The 23,918-nt window shown below is 53.7% G+C and overlaps 1 protein-coding gene across 1 annotated transcript in view; it reads right to left on the bottom strand.

Moving 5' to 3' along the window:
- NXN (nucleoredoxin) overlaps window positions 1–20,919 on the bottom strand; it is a 52,225-nt gene extending 31,306 nt beyond the window's left edge. The window contains exon 1 of the mRNA XM_032201060.1: window positions 20,580–20,919. Within this exon, the coding sequence (XP_032056951.1) occupies window positions 20,580–20,897 (318 nt within the window). The 5' untranslated portion in view covers window positions 20,898–20,919. The remainder of the gene's footprint in view (window positions 1–20,579) is intronic.
- Between the last annotated feature and the right edge of the window lie 2,999 nt (window positions 20,920–23,918).

The raw sequence follows: 23,918 nt of genomic DNA, 5'->3' as shown, positions 1-23,918 counted from the left end.
GTTGTAACTTCTTAAAAAACAGCTACCCAACAGCTGTGCAAACTCCTCTCTCCCTGGTAAATGCTGAAGAGGCACAAAAGCTCTCTAGCTGCGCTGGTGGCATGGGTTTGCCGTAGCCACTGGTTGCGTTCTTCCACCCCATGAGGCTTCAAGCCCAGCACAAAGCCTCGGGTGTGTCTGTTTCTGCAGGACACAGCCTTAAAAAACGAGGCCTGGATGAGAGGAACAAGGCTCACCTCACCTCAGTAAGCACCAGGACGGGCACAACGCCGCTGTCACGGGCTGGCTGCCCGAGCAGACTCCTTCCTGCCAGCGTAAGGACGAGGAGTGGTGTTGAGCAGCCCAAGGGCAGGCAAACCTCCATCCTCCCGTGTCCCTCTGTCCCGGTGGGCTCTGGGGACGAGCCCCCAGCCCGCTGAGCATCTCCTTGCCCTGGCACTGAGACCAAGGCTGCCAGGAGGCAACGGCACCTAAGATGCGAGGGAGCTGGGATGCAGCTGGGCTCCTCTTCAACAGCTTCTGCCAGGCAGCCCAGCGCCTCATCCATCTTAATCCCTGACCACTGAGAGATGAAAACACTTTATCCTCGTTCCCTGCTCTTACTGAGAAGTTACAAGAAATAAAAGTAAAAACTAAAACAAAGATCAATGTTATCCTCCTTCTCAGACAATCTGCTAGTGACCTGGTCTTTCTCAGCATCCCTTTTATCTAGCAAAGTGTTTTGGCTGAAGCTTTGCAGAGAAAAGCCATGCGAGCAAGCTGGTTAAAAACCTGGTACTTTCATGTTTATACAGCCAGCTAAGCAGCACAGCACAAAGCCTTTCATTCCAAGTCTCTACTGACAAGCCAGCATTGATAAATTAACAAAAATCACTCAAGAGCTAAGAGGTATAGGGGAGGGGAAAAAAGCAGTTCCCTATGTGTAAGGGCTCAGAAACACAAGACTCAAGTGAACAACAAGGAAAAGCCTGTACGAAAACCATCCCGAGATTTGGGGGACAATTTGTTGGGACAAAAAGCGAGGAGCAAACACCACTGAAGATGCAAACAAACCCATTGCCTCCAAGATTTCACCACATCCAGAGGTGAACCCCACAGATGTCAAAGGTCTAGCTGCATCTCCTCTCCTAGATGCCCCCATTTCTAGGTGAAAAATAATCTGGGACAACCCTGTGAGCGCTAGCGAGCGGCTGGGGACGTGAGGGGAGCCGTGCTGCCCAGCTGCGGAGGTGTAACACAAACCACAGGCACACAGCGATGAGTAAACACCGACACAGAGCACAGCAGAAACTTCCCCAAGCCCCAGATCGCGGCAGACTGGGTGTGCGGAGCCGTGTGCTGCATCCTGTTGGTTTACATACTGTAAATGCGAGAGCCAGGAAAAATCCATCTTCTTTGTCATAACAAACCCTAAGGTAAACAGAAAGGCAAGGCCAAGCATATTATCCAATTAAACAGGCATGTGAAGGAGAACGAGCGCGCCGGCCATCCGGCCACTCCTGAGTTTTGCTGTTTCTCAGCGAATTCAGACAAATGCACCACGGCACGAAGGGTGCGGGGCAAGTGAGGCATGGGTAAGCCTGCTTCTCCCGAAAAAAAAGCAAAGGAGCTCTGCAGGAGGCACCAGTGCCTCACAGGCGCTGCAGCATCGCTCCCACCTGCCCCACGGCAGGCAGCGAGCAGGCTCTGGCTCCCTGGCAGACGCGTGCCCCAGGGGCTGCGTCGGGCTCGGCAGTTTGTATAAACACCCAAACCCAGGAAATTCCCAGAGCATCCCGAACGGAGCCAGCTGGTTTGCAGAACTCAGCTCCTACTGGGAAATGTTCCTCGTCTCCGGTTTGTGAAGCTGGTGGGTTTTGCGAGGCGGCGTCGGGGGCGCAGCTGCCAGCAGACCCCGCTGTAGGGACAAACGGGCAGGCAGGGCAAAGCTCAGCCACCGCTGCCCTTCCTGCTGGGTCCCCTCCATCGGGGCTCTCTCCACAGGGCACAGCTGAGGACTGGAAGCTGATGCTCCATGCGCAAACACGTGGTGCTTCAGATTCCTGACTTCAAGCAAGAGGAGGAGAAAAGCTTTCTGAGGTCACCTCTTGCTCCTCAATAGCCACTGGGAGCCAGCAGCTCCACTCAGCGCTCCCAGACCCCCTGGCACACCGGGTCCCACACCTCCACCCCAGGTACACAAGATCCAAATTTACAAAGAAATGGCAAGGAAAGATTTAGAAACTTCTACCGAAATATGCTTCTAAGCATAGCACAAAATAACCTCCCCCAAGCCTGGACGTGCTTACAAAAAGAGGAAAGGGACTTCAACCCAGCCCATTAGTGAAAAAAAATAGGCACACATCCCAAATTGTGTACTGATTTCTGCTCCACCTCACGCCTCCCAGGGAGTCAGCAGGTGGCAGATCGCTGGAGGCTGAACGCTACGGCAGGTCTGCGGGCTGAAATCGCCAAAGCATCCCCCCCCTTCCTCCTCTGCAGGTCGAAGGAGAGCCACGGAGAAGATTTAGCAGTGCAGCGAAGGCAGCAGGTTGTTGCGGTTACCTTTCATTCAACTCAAAAGAACACTGCAGCGCGTCCCCAAAGGGAGTCCATAAATAGCGAAGGATTCTGCCCTAATCCCCTATCTGTTCCTATCTGGATAATATGGCATTTTGACAAGCACTGCCAAAACGCAAATTTATGGCAAAGCGGAGATTTTTTGCATGGCCAGCACATGCTCTACAAACTCTGGATTCCAAGAAATAAACACAAGCCCCTTGCAGGAGACGTATGGCTTTTCGGATCCGGAGGCCTCACGCAGCTACGGAACTGCGCTCAGGAATTCTGCCTCCCTCTCCCATCCCAGGTGGAAGGAGGTTTTCACCCCGATCTTCCTCCACGCTAACATCACCACCATCAATGACCGTTTCTGATACCACCACGTGCTTTTCTGCTCGCTTTTCCTTTCCTCGCTGACACTTTATAGCAGCCCCACTTTGGGCACCCTGCAAATCCACCCAGAACGCGGCCACGTCGCACCTGGAGTGCCCCCTGGAAGGAAAACAACCGGGTCACCATCACCCAGCCTTCCACCTGGCTCTTTGCTTTCATTCACTGCTGGTGCTGGGCAGAGCTGGGCACCCCAAAGGGGCTGAGCTGGGTGTTTGGCACGGGCAGGGACACCAACGGGGACAGGGCCGGGAGTGTGGCCACAGCTACAGTAAGCTGGAGGCACGCTGCAAAGGGCATCCTGGAAAAAAAAAGGGAATATTGGGATCAAAACGAAGGGGGAACTTCCTGAGAGCCTGCCTTCCCCTGGGAGCCGCATCTTAAAACCAGGTACAGAAGCAGAAAGGAAAATGGTGGAGGCAGCAATTCAGCGCACGTGCACGGTCAGTGCAAACAAATACATTTAGCCCAGCCAAAAAATCAACCCTGGAAATTCACATCCATCCCCACAGGCACCAGGCAGGATCGTTTCCTGCGCCGTGCTCTCCAGGTGGAACTTTAAATCACTCACCGATGAGGACTGCACACACCTCCCCCGGGAGCCTACGCCACAGCCCAGCACACAGCACTTATCCTGGTGGACCACAACAGCTCGGTGCAGCAGCAGGATGGGGAAAGTGCACAGCAGATTACAAAAAAAAAGACACACAAAGCCATTTCTGACAAAGGGGAAGTGCTGCATCCTTGCCAAATAGCTGTTGTTGGCCACATACCCTTAGGATTCTGTCTACTCGCAGGCAAAATGTGAAGTCAAGGATATTTGTTTGAAACCCGCAGGCGGACGCTGCAATTCTATTAAAAAAAAAAAAAATACAACTGGCATTGATTCTAAAAACTTCCCACCGCTGGGACTGGGATTCAAAACCAGCAATGGACAGCGAGGCCAAAACACACTCGGAGCAGACGCCTGCAAAAGATTCCAAGGGAAATTAGTTATGTGGTTTTCATAACAAAAATAAAATAAAATCCAACGTTCTAAAAAGGAAAAAAAAAAAAAAAAAAAAAAGGCAGCTTCACCGCGCTGTTTGGGGATCACTCCGGACCTGCCGAGGTGGGAGGCTTGCTGCAGCCCCCGCGTGTCCCCGTGCAGCTCTCAGGTGGCGCAGCGAGGGGAAAAACAAACGCAAAGCCCCGAGCGGGCAGCAGGTCCTCGCCGTCCCCACGGCTTCTGCAGGGAAGAGCCCGGCTCACGAGGCAGCAGCAGCTCTCCTTTGGCTGCAGGAAGGCCCCTCGCTGTCCGTCTGTCCCCACCAGCAGCCGGGAGCTGTCACCTCCCAGCGCTGCCCTCCCCAGACAAGCGCAGGGTGGGCGACCCACGGGATTTCCAGACAGCCCCGACTTCCCTCGTTCTTGTGCGCTCAAGTCAGCCTTATGCCATAAGCTTCTTTTTTTTTTTTTTTTTTTCCCCTAAGTGATTTTTTTGTAGCTGAGTCACACTGAGCTGCTGCCAGGAATTTTTTTTATAATTAGTGAATGAGAGCAAGGTTTTGCCTGAGCATGCCTGACAACATCTGCTGATGGCAGAGAGCTCGTGGAGCGCGGCTGAGCCCTTCCTCCCAGCGGCACGGCTGACGGGGCTCCTCCTGCCCGTGCGGTGTGAAACGTGTGCTGCTTCTGCCAATCCACATTTTGAGGGGATGGAGATAAACTGGAGCAAAGTCCAAAGGGTAAGGGAGAAGGGAGGGAAACGTGGGCTGCCTCTCGGCTTAGCAAGCGCCTTGCGAGAGCATCCCCGGGACAGCGTCGGCAGCTACGCGCCTCGCCGTCGAGCTGCATAGCTGCAAAGCCACCGTGCGTCACATCTTCCTTAGAGACAGACGACGGTATGAAGTTCCAGAAAACCACAGAAAAAATAACTTCCTCAACCTCTGTCTTCGATGGACACGGGAGCTGTTTTGCAAGTGAGGCTCCAACCTAAAGATCAAGCAGAAGCCACGTCCGATAAGCCAAAAGCAGACATCTGGCGGCAGCAGCCTCAGCTACGCACAGGATCCTTCCTGGACGATCCCAAACCCTCAGCTTTCTACTACAGGTCAGAAAAGCAAACGAATTACCACCCTAAGGATGAAGTCTCCCTGTAGGGTATCCTACAGAGCGATGCCTGTACCCTCCACACACAGCTCCTTCCTCACCTGGTTCTGCAATTTGTATCACCTCACAAATGGCCAAGGGCCAAGCCAAGCCCTACAGAGCGAGGAAGTGCTGGAAATATATTTTCTCTGTAGCTTTGGTCTGGTCCACCTGTGCATGGTCCTTTTCAGACGGACACATGCCACACGTGCATGAAGTCCTGACGCAGATGACACCGAGAACAGAAGATGCTCCTCGGGTGGGGAGTTACCCAGTCGCTCGCTGCGGTGCTGAGCCCTCTTCACTTCACGCTTCTCGTGTGCTGCTCCGAGGCAAAAATGAAGGCGTGTTGCCGCTGCCAAGCTGGGATACTTCTCAAAGGATGTGAGTTTTCATAAAATCCTAGAGAGCTACATACCTAACGCCTCCATTTTGTAGCTGAAGAGAGGAGGCATAAAGGAGCTTTGGGCATCCAGGCCCAGATCAGCCTACAGCTCGCTCTTTAGGAAACAAATAGCGGTGAGCAGCGTGTGACATGTTTGCCGTGCCACCTCCCGTGAGACCATCTGCAGCAGGAGCACACCGAGTGGCTGCAAACCAGCCCTGGGACTGGGACCCAGGAAATCAAGGCACCAGTTGTGCGGGAAGGGCAACAAACCCCACGCCAACACGAACCCTGCGGCAGTGGCACAGCAGGATGCCCGTCTCCTTAACCATGACTTTACCCTTCCTGGTTTTCCACAGCTCTCCTCGCTCCCAGCCCCGTGCCGTACAGGGCAGAGGTCCCACATACACACCTGGCCACCTCCATCTCCCTCGCTGAGCTCTGCCCGTCCCGTATGAGCAGCGAGGGCAGGGGTGCCATGGAAAAACACAGCCCACGATCCCGTAATTAGAAACTGCTTCGTAACGCGTACAGGGGGCTGAATTAAAGTTGCAGAGGAATACTGTAAATTGGATGCACATTTCTTGTTCCATTTTACTGCATTTTTTTTTTATTTTTTTTTGCTCTCCCCCTTATTTGGCTTTGGCTGCACTTCAGATTAAGCTCCTAATAAGGGCTGGAGTTGGACGAGGTTTCTCAGCCCATCAGATTGCAGCCTTCCAAGCCATTGAAATGAGATTCAAGCTGAACTTGAATTTTCAATAGTTTGGCCTAAAGGCAAGGGTGTTAACAACAGACCTGCCAACACCTTCTCTATGAGAAATGTCTGAAAACATGTCTGCACATCAAATACTGCTCGGGCTCTGGTAGACAAAAGCCACAAAGCTAACAGCTCAAACCCACTGCTGACTTGCTCAGCCAGTTCTCCTGTCAGTACAGCCCAAACGTTTTCTCTGAAGCAGAGGACCTCTATATTCTCTCTAGGAAAACTCTTCCCCACCGCCAACAGCACCAAGTCCTGCCCTAGTTTCATTACGACAAGGTAAGGTGGAATGAGGAGAGGTCGAGGTATCCCAGTGGACGTGCAGGAGCAGATAGATCCACACCAGTTCACCCAGTGGAGGATCCTTCAATCGCTCCCGTTGCTGAGATCAAAGTAATTCCACCGACATCCAACTGGACGAGCCATCAGAAAACAGCACGTCCTGCAGCCAACTGCTCCTACAAGCAGCAAAAAGCTAAGCAGCAGCTTTCTTTTCCTTGTTAAACACTCTTCTCTTTTTTAATCTACACTCTAGGATGAGATGAAAAGGTCAGCCTGAATCCTAGAACCGAGGTAAATGTGACAGGACTGGAGCACATCCCTAGTGTCAGATGAAGTGTGCGCCTTCAGATCTTGGCTTCCGTGGAGGAGGGCTTCCAGCGAGACCTCTGCCGGTATCCTGAGCAGGTTTTGTTTCATGTTTTTTAAATTACTGAAGTGTGTTTTCTTGAGGACACCAAGGCTTTGACTTCCCCATTACCAAGAGCTTTTCAAATTCACATCTCTGGTGCCGTGGGTCTGAAGAGCAGCCCCGGCCGCCTGCCCTCCCCAGCTCTGGAGGCAGCAGGGAAGTGCAGGGAAAGCAAAGCGCTCCTCTTGCTTTGATGACGAATGATAAAGAAAAGGAGCGATGGTTTCTTGAACTGCATCCAAGGGAAAGTAACCCTGCTAGAGTGCCTGGCAGGGCATCAGCAGCAATGGAAATTTCAGCTTTCAAAGAACAGAAATCAGACTCCAAAAAGGGGGCGGGGAGACCCTGCAGGAGCTGAGGTGCCACTAATTCCACAGATTGTTTTACAGACCCCTGCTTCTCTCCCATGAAATTATATCCTCGGCAGGAAAACCATCTGGCTCCGAGCTCTTTTGGTAAGCGGAGCGTAAACAGCATGGAAAAGAGCTCGTACCTGAGCAACAACCAGGCTGGGATGGGATGTGCCAGGCTGGTCCTGCACAGGCAGCAGAGCAGAGGGAGGGCAGCCAGACCACCAGGCACGTTAATACCCGGTTCTCTTTCGGGATGGGCTTCCACCGGTAACAACCAGGCACCGAAAAAGTGCACAGAAACGGCAGCTCCCAACTTTGAAATCAGGAGCTGTCTGGCAGCTTTGCATAGGGTGACACGACCTCGAGGAGAATTACGCACCGCTGCGTCTTCACCCTGCTCGACACCCCTGGTTTGTATAGCTTGAAGCTCTGGAGGAAGCAAACACTGAGTAATGAGAGAGGAAAACAAAACAAAATCCCAAGAGATGCGGCTGCCCCAGCTCGGGCGAGGCAGAGGCTGTCCTCTGCCACCTCCCTGGCAGTGGCCACCACCGAGGTGGCAACTCAGCGCCACCGTGGGCAACGATTCCCATCACGCTGCCTCTTCAGCCCAGGCTTGTGCTTTTTGCACCAAGCTGATTTCTTCCCACGGCCAGCAAACCCTGAGAAGCGCACACGGAGCAGCAAAGGCAAGGCACAATCTGTAACCGCGCTAATTGCTGGGATAATTACAAAGTGAGAGAGCAGGCTAAATACCAGAGGGCTGAGCATCGGCACAGAACCGCCTTCCTTCTCGGGAGCTGCCTCACACACACGACCTTCCTCACCACGAGCTGTACCGGCTAAGCCATCTCCCTGGTCCTGAGCAGATGACAAAATAAATACATAAATCAGTAATTCTTCTTTTCAATAGATTTGACCTTATTTTCTCCTTAGTGCGGCAGGATGAAAAGCCATTCCTATTGAGCAATTGAGGTTTTTCCTGCAACAGACATGAGCTGGCTTGTTCTGAGCATTTAGGATTTCAAACCCAATTAAGTAAAGTAACAAACGCTGCACCTAAGGGTTTCCCAGCCCCCAGGAGGAAATGCTTTATACATACCCAGATTTTTCCTAGCTTCACCACCGCATACTTGAGACGTGGATCAAGGGATGAATCACGTTTTCAGATTCTTCACTACAAAGCTCAAAGAAACCCTAAATGTCCTAACCTCCACCTGTGCCACCAAGCAGCAGTTGTGTCATGCTGGGCTCTCCTGCCTTGCTCCGTGCCACTGGGTGTCCATCTGTCCTGGAAGCATGCAGCTGGGGGAAGGATCTCTGGATAATCCCTGCTATAAAATAATCTGGAGCTCTGGATGATCCACGCTGGCCATCAGGAGCTGCTTCGTTTGCTGTGTGATTTCCCAACAGCAGTGAAGGGGGAGGATGTTGTGCCACACATTGCAGGGGGTCCCACGGAGCCCCGACCGGGCTGCTCCCCGCCTGCACAGCACCGACACCCCCAAAAATAAGCAGTTTTACCCCAAGGACAGCCTCTCCTTGTGCGTTTGTGCAAACAGGGCCCGGCACAACAGCCCCCGAGCCCCAGGTGGGCCCTCAGGCTGTGCCTGGGGGTGTTAATTCAGTAATTAGAGGGATGGCCACAGACAGAGGTGGCATTCGGTGGCCTCTCATCCTATCAAGTTTTATCCTAGCGAGGCTTTCACGCCAGCTGCCCCGTTCTTTCAGCTGTGAAGCCTGCAGTAAATCCTCGCGGAGACAACATCAAACAGAGGATGCTGGACGGGGCCCAAAGCAGGGCGGCCGGTCAGGCAGCCCGAGCCAAAAGGCACGGCTCACGGGGCATTTTAGACTTCAGCCAACTAAAACCTGGATCGTTCCTGCAACTCCAAGTCAAGCTGCCTGCAGCACGGCACCTTCCCAGCCAAGGCAGCGCTGCTGTGGGTCCCGTCCCGTCCCTGTCCCTCTGCTCACCTTGCCCCTGGGGACGAGGCTCCTCCTGTCACCACCCTTCCACCCCGAGAGACACCGGCAGGGATTTGTCCGCAGGGGAAGGCAGGGACACCCACGGCCCCTTCTGGTTCACAACCTGGCAATTAACTGGCTCGAAAACTGCCTCTCTAGGCAAAAACCCATCCTGGGAGCGACTGGGGCAGCAGACGCTGCTGCATGCACAGCCCAGGCAATAAACACCTTGTGCCAAACGGGGCCCTGGGTGCTCCCGTCACACAAAATCACTCAACTTACGGCCAGGAGGCGTGGGAGCGACTGTCAAGAAAGCCTACAAGGCTCCGAGGACAAGCGTGTCACGAGGGGAGGAAAAACTGCTCAGCAGCAGCCCTCAGCTTGTTCCATTCCTTAAAAAAAAAAATAAAAAGGAATCAAAGCTACGCCATACGTTAGCACTTAACTATTCCCTACCCTCAATTTCCAGCCATTTGTACCGCTCCCTGGAACCCCCTACTCATTAAATTTATTTCTGTGCATCTCCACCAACACCAGATACCCAAATGTCAGTAATCTTGGTGGGAGGCACCCAGCAGCCCGGCCCCATCGCAGGACTAAAACCTATTTGTGCAAACTCGCACCGTGAAAGCCAGGCAGCAAATCTGCCTATGGAAAACTTCCCATGCTTTCAGATTAGCAGATCAAGCTGGAGGCATTAAGACCTTTCCCGTTGCGTGTCTGTGAAATCCAGCTCTGAGGACACAAAACCGGGGCTTTTCTAACCCTGGAACGAAGCGATTTGGGGAGCGTGCAGCGCGGCGGCGGGGGGCAGGCCGGGCTCACGTCGCACGGGGCTGGAAAAGCCGCCGGCACCCGGAGCAAGGAGGCTGCTGCTCTGCTCCCCTTCCCTCCAGACAACAGGCACAGCAGCTTCATTTGAGCTCCAAAGCTTTGGGAACAAACCCTCGCACGATTTGCAAAGCTCCCCGAGCATGGAGATGGCAGGGGAGAGGTGGTTCTGAGCAGCTGGTAATGGAGCAGCAACGCAGCCTCTGTGCTACTGCCGCCAAGCCAAGCAGAATTAGAGAGGGAGCAGCCTGCAAAATAAACGTGGGGAGTCACCGGCTTCGGATACAATCAGCATAACTCCTCGCCCTGCTAAACAGCAGCTATCAGTTGATAAAGAAGCGCATTCCTGGATGCTGAGCGCTCAGGCAGTGCTTGTGCAGCAGGATTTGTAACCTGCTGCCCTTCAACCCGCCCTAAAAGCACCAGAGCAGCATCCAGAAGAACTTGAACTTTCCTTTGGAGACTTCGCCCTGACACAGGGCCTTTCAGCAGAGGATCTCGGAGCACCTTATGACCATTTAATTAAAACTTCCAGCACGGGAGCAGCCTCTGGCTCACACAGCAGCACAAGCAGCTCTTTCTTCTGTCCTGCTGCGGCACCCAGCTCAATCGGGAGTGGGACCCCGCAGAGCTGGTGGATACGGCCCGAGTTGCACCCAGCCTTTGGCAGGACGGAGTGGGGGGCTCTGGGGACAGGAGGGGAGATGGGGACCTGAGGGGGACAGCGCCCAGAGCCAGGAAGGGCACACGGAGCGACCAAAGAGCAGGGGAGGCGAAGGCAGAGACAGCAGTGAGATGGGGGCTTGTGCTGGAGGCTGGTCCGGTTAAACTTGTGCCCCTTCATCATTTAAACACCAAATATTTCCCCAGCACAGCAGCACCAGGGGCCTGTCCGGCCACCTAAGAGCCCTGGAGGGTAGGTAAAATGGGAAACCACGCTTTTTTTTTTTTTTTTTTTCCCTGCTTACCTATGGGGTGAGACTTTTGCTGGTTGACGTAAATCCGTTTAAACACCAGTAGGTTCAGACGTCTGCCTGTGTACAGTGTCAGCTGCGAGAAATGAGCTCACATCCAGATGCAGTGGCATGTCAGGATTAGCCCGGGCTGGGGCAGGAATGCTTCCATGTATGGAAAAATATTGGAGCACTGAAACCATAAGCTTGGAGCAGAGCAAAGTGAGAGGCCCTGTCAATGAGGCCGTGGGCTCAGGTTTAGAGGATTTAGCGGCTCAGATCCGCCACGAGATCCTCAGCACGCATTACCATAAATTTCACACTTTTTCCAAAAGGGACTCCCCTAGCAGTGCTGCGAGGGGGAGATCCTAAAGCCGTTTGTTTGCTCTGGAAGCGGGGCTTACACCGCTGGGTGCAATTATCGCTCCCCGAGCGGGGCTCAGGCGCTCACAGGGTGGCTGCTCGTACCTGCCCAGCCGTCTCTGCAAGGGGGCAACGTCCTCTTCAGCTGCTCCGGCACGAATCGAGAGGGCTCATTTGTCAGCACGCTGAGCTGCTGCTCGTGAAGTAATGGCTATGACTTCATCTCGCCAGGGGAAGTCTCTCGGGAACGAGGGAGAAGCAGAATTCCTCTCTCCAGCTCGCTCGCACAGTTGCAATTAGTTTCGGTTGTGTCCTGCTCTCTCCCGCACACATTACCTAATTCTCACCCAGATTCCCAAATCCTTGCACTGAAACGTAAAGCGAGGCTCCTTTCTCTGCTCCCTCCTGGTGGGGCTGCTGCTGCACCCCGCTGTCACCGCAGTGTCACCCTGAGCCATCCCAGACACCTCACCTGGGCTCCCCAGGATGCCACCAGCTTTTTTTTTCCTTCCTTTAATGCCTTGGGCACCAACTAGGAACCTGGTAACTCCTGGCAAATTAATTTTAAATAGGGACCTTTGAGGAGAGGACTCCAGAGCCTTTCCCCCAAGCTGGGCAGGTCTGTTCCCGACCTTCATGGCTGCAAAACTCACAGCACAGCCTCACAAACCACCCCATCGCTACGCTGCTGCTCCTGGCCTGGGAAATCCGGCTCTGCTTCTGCCCCAGGCAGCACAGGAGGACTCGCGCCGCCGGTCACCCCGCTGCATTCCTCCTTCTGAGCAAGCTCTGCGAGGTTTGCTGCGCCCTGAGTTCGCTTTCCTGCGATTCCACCAAGCAGGCTCCTGTCCTCGCTCTCCTACGGGGCTGGCAGCACAGCTCGTGGTCCCCACGGCTCCCTAGAAGCACGTTTGGGGCTTAACTCTGCAGACCAGCATCTCCCTGACGCTGCCTCCACTGCTCGTTGTCCCAGCACAGGCAGTGGGAGCATCCTGGGGGCTCTCCCCTCCTCGTTTTGCGAGCAGAGGGGCTCGCTGTGCTCCGGGCAGGGGGCTGATCCCGCAGCAGCCCGCCAGGCAGGGCCCTGACGCACCAGCAGCGCTCAGTCAGTCGGTCACGCTAAATAAAGCCCGCAAATTCTCTGCGTATTAATTGTTGGTTTCAATTGTTCCCGGTGTTGAAAGACGGACGTGAGAATATGCAGAAAACATTCCTGCATCTGGTTAGCTCTCCCCCCAATCAACACGACACTGCATTTTCTTTGGAAAACTCCCGGCGATGATCCGATGAGCCACCCTGCAGCGGGGCGCACGCACACGGCGCCCGGGCGGTAATCCGAAATACACGCACAAATTCTCTGGTGGGAAAGAGAAGGAACGTATTTGTGTCTTTTTGCTTACTCATCAGCTCCTCGTTTCACCGCCAGCTCCTCCACTGGCCTTATCTTTACTTCGGGACCTTCGGATTTAAGCCGCAGTTGTATTTTTTGGCTGCGTAGCCAAATAGCGGTGGGACACAGCACAAGGAAGCCGCTCCGAGCAGAGGAAGGGATGGCAGCACCTCGAGCACAGCTCACTACAAGCCAGGCTGCCCACGCACAGCTGGGGGGACAAAACCCTCCTGCCCCTCCGAAAGGGGATCCCAGAAAGGGCACGATGCTGGGCTGCGGGTACCGGTCTGGAATTTATCCGGCCGTGGCACAGATTTCCTGCATGGCTTTTCCGGATTGTAAATCTCCCCGTGCCTTTTGTTCACCGCCTGTTCAAATTACAGGCTCCCTGAGGTAGGAGTCTAACACCTGTAGCAGCACAGGTTGGATTTTTGCAGCCACGGACAGGTCCCTGAAGTGTCTGCCACTGCAGCTGCCCGCCTGTGAAATAAGTGCCTGTAACGAAGCGCGTCCCGGAGCGGGGTGGCGAGACCTCGCTGGGGTTCGAACACATCAGCCAAAAAGTTCCAATAAAAGCCCAACGCGGCAGCGTTAAGGCATCAAGAGCAGAAGGGAGGCGAGGAAACGAGAGGAAATTGCTGCACACAAAGCACGAGTCGCAAGGAATCCAAGCGCCCTCCGCGTGCTCTTCCCCTCCCGACTGCCAGCGCACGGCGGTGGCACTGCCACGAAGCCACCTGCCTGGAGAACGCATCAAACACCTCGTGTGTTACACCAGGATGTGTTACAGAGCTGACTTAAAGGCTCCGTACAGCCAGGATTATTCAGCACTCAAGCCAGCCTGAAAGCTCGGGAGTCAGCTTGTTATTTGCTGAAAGCAGGGGGCCTGAAATTATCCGTGAATAGTTCAAAGCCGCAGTTAATTCAACATCTCTCCTTTCAAAAGCACAAAAATCACAGATTCCTGGGGTGTGTAAGCTTCTTAAAAATGACAAACTACTAACTGCCAAATCAAAGCGGCAAACAGAAATCCACATGGCTGATAAGACAAATAGTTGCATTTTAAAGAGTAATTAAATATCACTTTGGAATATTTTGCTTGGAACTTGGCTCCCTGATAAAAAATGGGAGGGGAAGGAGAAAGAGGAGGAGGAGGAAGCAACCCGTGTATACCAACGAGGTTTTTGCAGGGTAAATGCTCAGGCAAATGCTGCCCAGCCTCATTTCTTCAGCCCAGAGCAGCCCCTGGCACCCCTTGATGCTGCCTGGAGCCCCAATTCCAGCAGCTCGCCCTGTCCCCGCGTGGGGCAGGGGCGAGCAGCAGCCTGGGCTGATCCCCCCCGAAGCATCTTTTGACTTTGCCGAGATTAAAACCATAACCCAACCCATACGCTGGGAACGTTGCTGAAAAAAACAGGAATGCAAAACACAGCAGAAGTGAAACCTTATCCCAGGCAGCACCAGCTGACCTCGCCGTGCGCAGCTTTGAAACATTAAAAGTCCGTCCATGAGAAGGGATCAGAAACCTCCAAAACATCCCTCGACCCTCTCAGAAATCCTACCACTTCACACAGACTGCCCCAGGACTAAGAAGCGCCTCCAGACAGCGAGAGGTGATGGCACAAAAGGCTTGGAGAAGTCCTGGAGAAGGAGACGGCTTCGTGCATTTCAAACCCCAGTGTTATCAAACTGCTCCAAAAATCTGGAGCGGGCTGAGTCACGAGCCGAGGCCTGGGGCAGCTTTTTGGGCAGGACCTGCAGAGGCCAGCCCCCGAGCCAGCCACACGGCAGAGCTCTGAGCTCCTGCTGCTTCCCCCTGCCGTAAAGCCAGGAGGACGTGAACAAAGCACGGGCCTGATCCAGATACCCCTGAGGTTTATGGAGAGGCGTCCAAGGGCTCTCAGAGCAGGGCCTCGGATATCTGCAACGAGCAGCCGAAGGGATGCAATGAACAACCCGGCGGATGACACACCAGCGAGACACGCAGAACATTAATTTCCCCCCCGGGGAAAGTGCTCAGGCGGGCGGCGTTGGGGATGTGTGGGGAAACCCAGCCTCAGAGGACGTCTGTGATGTTATTGCAGGACGTGGATTTTACACCCAGACCTGGGGGCTGCTGATCCTGGGGTTCCACTGCAAGGCCGGGGGCTTTGCACGGGAGATGGTTGGTGACTGCACGGAGGGTCGCCGCAGAGCTGTACGAAATACGCTCAGAAATCATCTGGAAAAGCGTCAGCGACACGGGTTAGAGAATGTTTTGGCTTTGGTGCTGTGCTCACAACGTGGAAATGCTGCAGAGCCACTCCTGGGCCAGGTGGAAAGCTGGCTGCTCTGCCCCTCCAGCATCGCCCTGTGTTTTTGCACCTTCTCCCGTGGAAGAGTTCCACGTTCAGCTTACAAAGGCACGCCTTGCTGGGGAGGAACCGTGCTGATTGCTGCACGGAGCAAAGTCTCTGTGCTCAGTTCTGCAACCCGAGAGTAACAAATGAAACGTCAGCCGGGCATTTTTCAATGGACGTTTTCATTTCAACATCTGGATTAAGATGCCACAATGAAAAACAGCACACAGGCTCCCCTGCGCCACTCTCAGAGATCTCTCGTTCTTCTGGTTCAGAACCAGCGGGTTTCAGAGCAAACAAAGAATCGGTCGGTGCTGCTGCTGCCTCGCTCCTTACTCAACAGCCTGATGTCATGAGAAGAGCAGATTTTTCAAATCTGCATCTCCTCGAGCCAAGGATTTCACACACATTCCCACCCCAAAAAACACCGAGTCAGGAATACAGCTGAAAGCGATTACCTCGATATTTTTCTATGATGAAACTCAAAAACTGCCTCGACTGCCTTACCAAACCCTCCGTCAGACAAATCCCCCATCTGTGCTGACCGCCTGCCTCCCCGGCCTCAGCAGATGGCGGCTGCAAGAAGAAACCTTGCAAGTCCCTGAAAACCAGGGTGTAACCTCACCTGTAACCAAGGGTTTGGGGCCTCTCCCCCCGGGTATTTAATACCATCTGATTTAGTGGTGTTTCCACCTCCTCCCCACCATTTCTTGCACAGACCTGGCCCCCGCCTGCTCACCCAGCAGAGCTGCAATGCTGGCACCACGCTGCACACCTGCAGCTCCTCACCAATCCGTCTGGGGTGTCCTATTAGCAGAGCTCCTACAGCTGACGATCTTTTTAAGCAGAGAGAAAAAGCCTTGTTCTTGGAAAGACAGGGGGCAGAAAACATAATTAAAAAAAAAAAAGTATTTACTGTAGAAATCTTCACAAGAGGTCGGTCACATTTCACCAAGACCAACCTTTTACCTGCAGTGATGAGGACGATGTGCCCCCAGTACAGAAGAGGTTCTTCTATCCATGCCCAGCTCGGATCACCCGTTACCTCTGTCAATCCACTGGAACAAAGCCACCCAAAGCTATGAACACGCTCCTCTCCCTCTTAAACAGAACTGCTGTTTTCCTTGTGCACAGAGGAAGAGCACATGCCCCTCTGTCACTGAGCTCAGCAAGAGCCACATTTTGTATTAGTACATGAGATGATACCCAGACCAGGATGCACAAATCCAGCTTTAGGATGAAGGGAAACCACTCTCTCCCAAGCAAAACATATTTACCAGCATGAGCAAAGAGAGATCTTCAAACTGTTTTCAGAGACTTCACTGAGTAATCACAGAAATGTAATAAACATGTTCTGCATTCGTTTAAAACCAGAAGAGAACTATTTCGGCTCCAGTGGAAACAGTTTGGCCTTCCCGGGAAGCATCTGGGCAGCATTCAGGCAGATGCATAAAGGCAGTGGAAAGCAAACAGACTGCGGGGCGAAGCACGGAGCGTGCGGCGCTGCGCACGAGCGGCCACACCAAGAACGAGGGGTGGGGAAAATCGGGATTAAAAAGAACGAGGAAGGTGACTGCACCAGGCAAGTAACAGGTAGAAACAAAAGCAAGGGCAAATAAAGAGCAGCAGCAGATGAACTGCTTCTCTCTCATTGCAGACACTTCTCTCTCTTTTTAAACTGTTTCTCTTACTGCAGATCCTTTTCTGTTCCAGTGCAGGGACCCTTCTTGCACCCTTCTGTATGCAGGGATGTGTGGCAGCACCTCCTCGATCCTGAAAGCAGCCAATTTGGTAGCAAAAAGCACCGAGCTGGCACAAATCACCGCAGCCAACAGGGACAGCACGCTCCTGCCCAAGGCTCTGTGCCCCCACTGCTCCGACAGCCCCAAAATGTCCCCCATGGGCTCACCCAGGAGCTGGGGGTGCTGGTGCTGGCCAGGAGATGTCGGTGCTCCCGTGGATGGAGCGCACGGGGCACGCAGGCAGCTGGGGCTGGTGACATTGCCGAGCTCCTCGGTGCCTTGGGCAGCCGTCAGGAATTAATGCCGGCCTGAAAGCAGCCCTCCAAAAGTTGAGCAGCTGCTCGTGCAAGCGGCTAACGACAGGGTGATGTTAAACTAAAACCCCGGCTGAAACAAAGGGACGGCTCGACATCTCCCTCGTGCCCCGCTCAGCGACTCCAGGCTCCATCAGGAGACAAATCAATCGCCGGCAGCTGCTGTAGCTCCCCAAAACCCGGCCTGAGCGCCTCGACTGAGGGATGTGTACCAAGAGTTGAAGGCCTCCGATCTCATTTGGTAACGATTTCGTTCTTGAAAAAAAAAAAAAAAACTCACAATAATAGGGCTGCCTGTGGCTCAGACAGAGGCACAGCGCCATCCTCCTCATTAATCAAAGGCCTTCCCCACGTCCAGATGTTTGCTGACTTCTCCGGCTCTTTTATTACTGGTTTGGAGACGGAAATCCCTGCTAAAGTTACCCAAACGTAACCGGTTGCTGCAGGACGCCCTCGGTCCTGCAACCTGGCATCGCCGAGCTCCCCAGGAATTCCGTGAGAGCGGCTCCTTTCCTGGGCAGCCCACGCTACTGGCACCGATATCCACGGGAGTTAAGAGGTTATTTCACTTTTAGCACTGTGGGAACTTTACCGTGAGCCCAGAAAGGAGGCTGGTTGTTCGAACCCAGCAAGGCTCAGTGCCTGGGCTTCGGAAAAGGGGGAAAATTGAAAAAAAAATACCACGGAGTGCACCAGGGAAAGGTGATGGGTACGCTGATAAATATTTCAGTAGTCTGACAAGCAGGAAACTGTCAGAGCTGTATTATTCAGTAATTCTGAGCAACAAAACTGATGCTACAGCCAACACAGGACAGTAAGTCGTCTCCCCACAAAGCTTTCACAACCCCAGACCAACTATCGGCTGGCCGCCGGGACCTCCAGAGGTCTTCCAGCCACAGCCACCAACACAAAAGAGCCACGGCTTCACCCGGCCAAGCTCCGAGGACGATTCCCCACAGCCCCTCCGGGCCAAGGCTGTGAGCTCAGGGATGAATTTCAGTTCCCTGCCTGGTTTTCCCACGTCTCTGCCTCCCTTTTATCCCTATTCTGTATCTACACGGTGCTTTTCTTCCAGTAAATCTGTGTAATTCTCTGGGGCTTGTCTCACATCGGGTTTAAGAATAGCTTTTAGAGCAAAAGAGCCATAACTCAAAAGGACTGTCTACATTTTCCTAATGCCTTTGTTTTTAAACAAATTAAGCCTGCAAGGTACCGAGCATATGCTAGACATCCCCAGCTCTTGCTGGCATGTAGTTAAAAAATAGAAAGTTTGTGCTTTTCTGGAGAGCCGGGTCATTAGCCCGCCTATTTAAAAAGCAGCCTATTATACAAGGAAACTTCTATCTGCCTGAACTACAGATTATAAATCTCCTGTTTAGAAATCTGATATCCCGACATAATTGCCCTTATAACTTACAAATAGGTTCTCTGTTATCCACCGATTAAGCTTCCTCCAAAGCCACATCACATCTGCTTAGTTTTGAAAATATACAGCACAAGCTTCAATTACTTTACACTCTGCACAAAAATAATCCTGAATTTAACTCAGGGTTTCTTGGAATAAGAATTTAAGACCCCATAATCTTTTTATTTCATGTTTTCTCGCAATCTAATAGATGGAAGTATTGGCCAGAACGTAAAATTAATGCCGCCTTCCACTCCAACCACTTCCCAACAATTTCATTATGTTACAGGGGAATTTTTAAAGCAAATACGGCAAAGCAAAAAGCCCCAGCACCTAAACAACCTGAAACGTTCTGCAGGGAAATGGCCAGCTGCTAATTGGAACCACAATCTCTTCATGCCCCTGTAGCAAGAGGTTTGGGTTTTAAAGGCACTGATGTTAAAACCCAGCTCCTCCGAGGGACAAAGCAACTCCCCTTGTTAAGCCAACTGAGCACAGCCTGCGCTCACAGCGCCCGCTGAGAGCTGCCTCGGGTTCAAGGGGGGAAACTGGAGGGTCTTCAGCAGCAGCACCCAGGTGGGTCAAGCTGGACAGGAGGAATCAGAGGTTTAGTGACAAAAATGACAGCAAACCAGCCAAAAATCACACCACCTATACTTCCCCGAAGAGGGGACATCCAACAGCGAGCCCAATGACAGAATATTTCCAAAGATGACTTCGCCGATGCGCACAGCGGAGGGCTCGGGGTCCGGGCCAGGAAGGAGAAGCCTCCTCCACCCCAGCAGAGCCCTCATTTGAAAGGGTCACCCCCTGGGCTCTCGAGGCGTGGGATTGAAGCCCAGCTGCAGGCGAAGGGCTGGGGGCGAGCCCACCTCCTCCAGGGCTGAGCAAGCGCCCGCTTGGCCACCGCCAGCGGCTGACAAAGGGAGAGGACCCCGCTCGCCGCACCCGCGGCTTTCAAACAGCCCGCTGCGATTCCGCTCCAGAAAGATGTTTAGAAATGACACTGCGGGGCTCCATCTTTTTAATTATTGCTCAACAGCCTTCAGAGAAGATTACGTTTGTAAAGGCTTTTTTTTTTTTTTTTTCCCCTTAAACTACCAACGCTGAGAACTCGCTGAATCTGAAAATCTGGTCTTTGCCCTCCCGTCCCTTGCAGCCTTAGATCTCAGGGTTTTACAGAGCTCTTTTTGTCTGGTATTTCTCAGTGTTTCAGATGAAACCCTTCAGATTAGGGAGTATAACTTGTAGTATACCAAAAATACCAGCTGCTGAATAAATACCAAAAAAGAACAGCATCGATTCAGCCGGCTGCTTTGCCAGGAACTCCCAAACCGGCTCCAATCTTTTTTGCGATCACCAAACGTCCCTTTACAAGCTGAGGGAAACCACAGACCCGATCGATGCCGTCCCCAAATCCTCACCAACATCCCGCAGATCCCCTGGGGACGCAGCCGGGTGCTCCCAGCCCCGAGCTGCCCCTCGGCCGGGCAGAGCCACCGCCAGCTCCAGCCATAGCACCAAGTTTACGTCTCGAGGAACAAATCCCAAGGAAGCCGGGAGGCTTACAGAAAACCCACTTTTATTTAAGAACTGGGTCCCACACCCAGCAGACGTCCCCGTCCTCCGAGGGGCCAGCCAAGGCCGGGGCACGGCCAACACCCGCCGGCTGCCCTCGGCCTTTTCCCTCACACCCAGGACTCAAGAAACCATCCTGGGCAGCTCCCCTAAATCCTGGGCAGCTCCCCTAAATCCCCTTTCAGCCTCAGCATCCCCCAGGAGCGTGGCCAAACCCAGCCCCACAACCCCACCGCCCCTCTGCGTGCCCCCAGCCCTCTGCCCCGGCCGTGCCCAGAGCCCTGGGGGCGCGCAGGAACTTTCTGGAAGGCTCCGAGCCCGCAGCCCCACCGCTCCTCGCTTCATCCCCAGCGGGACAAAGCCCGGCAGGACCCTCCCTATGGGGCCACCCCCCACACACACACACACACAAACCCCTCACCGCAGCCCCGTCGCGGTCTCACCTTGCGGTGCTTGTCGGCGAAGGGCAGCGCCAGCCAGGGCATGGCCCGCACCGCCTCCTGCCACTGCTGCTGCTCCTGCTCGGCCGACACGAAGACGATCTCGAGGCGCTGAGCTCCGGCCGCCGCCGCCTCCCCCCTGAAGCGCCCGTAGAAAGCGGCCAGGCTGGCGCCGAGCTGCGCGCAGGGGCCGCTCAGGCTGCAGCCGAAGTAGAGCCCCACCAGCGAGACCCCGCGGGCCGCCAGCGCCGCCACCGCCACCTCTTCCCCGTCGGCGGCCACCAGCACCTCGCCCAGCACCTCGGCCAGGCCGCCCGCCATCCCGCTCCCTCTTCTGCCTCCTTCTCCCCCCCCCCAACCCTGCAGCTCAGCCCCGGCCCCGCCGAGCCCCGCTCTGCGCCGCTCCCGGCCCGCCCGGGCCGCCAGGGGGCGCTGCCGACACAAGCGCGGCCTCCGCCCGCCCCCGCCGCTGCTGCTGCTGCTGCTGAGGGGCCCGGCCCGGCCTCCCCGGGGCTCCGTGAGGGGAAACCCGAAGTGTGTGTGAGGGGGGGGGTTAATGGATGGGCGCTGGGTGCCCTCACGGGGTTTGGTGTCTTGAGAAGTGGTTTTGTTCCGGCCTCGCTAAGCTCTCGGCTGTCCCCCCTCGGGTCGCAGCCCGAGGTGGGAAGCGGTCTTTGTTTGCCAAATGGTGAACCCCAAAAGCCGAAGCGTTGAGGCGAGGAAATGTGGCTGCCTCGAAGCACGGCGGCTGGCTGCCTTGCGACGCGGGGAGGAAATAAAGTGTACACAGGGACATGCAAAGCAGGCTTTGAAATGTATCCCCTCTTCATAACCAGGGCCTGCAACCTGCGAGCACACAGGACATGCAAGGTCCCCAGCCACCCGTGTCACTGTCCCAAGCCCGAGCCACCCACTTTCCAGCGACCTCCCCACAAGAGCACAGCCAGCACTGGGTGCCTGAATCCAAGACTTCAGCTTCAGAAACCCCACAAACACACCTCTAAAGGCACAGAGCTCCTCTGGTGCCACACAAACACACTTTGGTGAGGGAAAGGTGCCTGCACAGGGCAGCCCCCTGCTTCCTGAGGGCTTTCCTAGGAGAGCCCCAAAGCAGCAGCCCCACATCTTGCTGGCTACTGTAAGAGACGCTTATCTTTACAACATTTCCTTACTTGGCTTTTCACTTGGCTTCTTGTTATTGCTGCTTTCAATTGTATTTAAAGTTGTTGTATAGCATCCAGAGCCATTAGGGGATGCTTTATAAATACAATTAATTATCGTTATTATTATTAGAGCATTACAATCTCTCTTTTCCTTTGCCAAGACCTGCTCCCTAGAGGTAGTTCAAAGCAAGAGGAGTTTTGTCTTGTTTTTATTTGTCCTGCCTTATCTGCTTTAATTAAGTATTTGGGCTCGTTAGGGCAGGGAATCTGTTTTTTAAGTCGGTGGCCCTGAGCTCAACAAACCTATGTGGCAATATAAATACTCTGCAGTAAATAATGATATTTATAGCTGCAGTCAACTGAAAATGACCTCTTTTTTAATGAACCAAGCAGAAATAAGATGCCCTGAAACAGAGAACAAGTAAAAAGTGAGGACCAGCTGGACCTGTCCAAGCAGCATCCCCAAGGCGAGGCTGCCCAAAATGGGGTGAACCCATACAAATTCTGGCAAGTCCCGCTGTGAGTGGCCATCAGCTCACGTGCAGACCCCGCAGCATCACCCTGAGGGGCCACAATTAAAGAGGCACAAGGACAGCGAGGGGCTTTCACCCAACAGTTTCTTGTCTGCAAAGAGCTATTGCCAATCTGCTTTTTTCTACTATTCATTTTTAGAGCTACCGCTTTTGAAACTGCACCACCCGCGTACTGTATTTTTCTCTAAAGTATTTGGCAAATATTTTGCCAGAGTATCTGGCAAACAGCATTTGGCTAATACTTCCACTGGCCTTGCGGTTGGTTTCCCCACAATCGGTGTTTATCGGGGTCTTTTCCACAAGAAAGGAAATACCGAACAAGTGGTCTGAAGGAGGGCGAAACCGACGGGTCCCGCGGTGTCAAACAAACGAGAGAAACCATGAAAAAAAAGAGTTTCGTCCCCGGCTCCGTCCTGCTCTGCGTGGAAGCGAGGAAAGCTCGGCGTGCTGGAGGTTCCCGAGCCTCAAGTGACACCTACCGGCAGCGGGGCTCGGGCTCCTGCTGCCGGTGCCCGGTCCCCGGTGTCCCGGTGGGGCTGGAGGGATGCAGGGTGGGCTGAGGGAGCTGCAAACCGAGCTCAGCTCACGCTTCCTGTCTCAATCGGAGAAGCTCTTCACGCTTCGTGGCTTCTGCCCGAAGTCGGTGATGTGAGGGCGTGGTGGTAGATGCTCATCAGCCCGAGAAAATTAAGCCCGTGGCATTAAAAAAAAGAAAAAAAAAAAAGGTACGCTCAGGGTGGTTTCTTAAGCAGTAGAAGCCTGATTAACCTAAAGCTATAGGTTAAAGAAGCCACCAAAGAAAACTCCTGGCCACCAGCAGCCTGGTTATCGTGGGAAGGGCTCCAGTAGGGTTCCCAGCACACGGGTGGCAGCAGCAGGCGGCGGTGGGTGCACGGCGGTGCCAAGGCAGGAGGACTTGCGGGTGCCAGTGGGACTCTGGATTTCTCATTGCTTTTGTGAAACTGGCAACTGCCTTTTGGAGACTTTCCATCCATTGTGAACAGCAGCTTCCAGCCTCTCTGTAACCCTTCTTACAGAGGCGTGCCTGCGCTGGCCATATGGGACAACAGGGTGAGCAGTTCTTTTATGTGACCCCAGAAATACAACCTGCCCGATACCCTCTTGAACATGATGAGAAGGCTGACTGCAACAGGGATTGGGTGAGCATCCTGAGCTGCAACAGGCTGTTCCTGCCATCTCCCATCTCTTTTACTCCTTCAATCCTCTTTCTTAGTACTGTTTCTCCCCTCTGAGATCAGAGGACACAGCTACAGGGCACAGCTCTGATCATGTGGTCCCAAGGTATGGCACTTAAAAACTAAAGGCTCTTTAGTTTTTAATTTAGCTGTATTCTGAACTCCAAATGACACGGGGAGGAGTGGATTTTCCATGGTATCTGGACATTAGCCAGTAGCCAAGTCTCTTAAAAGAAAAGGGGCTCTTCAAACAGTTGAGCGTTTGACACAAATCCATTGTGTTCTGACACTTTTCTTAGTCGGTAGCTCTTAATCTTAATGGCTCCAGACACGGTACATTTGTGAGGTTTATTTTAGTAATGTGATGTTGGCTGTATTTCAAAATATGGACATATACATCTAGAGAAACCCCTGGGTAGCCATCCTGCTGGAAATCTGCAGAGAAAGGGC

The sequence above is a fragment of the Aythya fuligula genome, chromosome 20 (genome assembly GCF_009819795.1).
Source record: "Aythya fuligula isolate bAytFul2 chromosome 20, bAytFul2.pri, whole genome shotgun sequence".
NCBI lineage: Eukaryota > Metazoa > Chordata > Aves > Anseriformes > Anatidae > Aythya > Aythya fuligula.
Note: the sequence above shows the minus strand (reverse complement) of the source record. Positions and strands in the feature narration are given on the sequence as shown.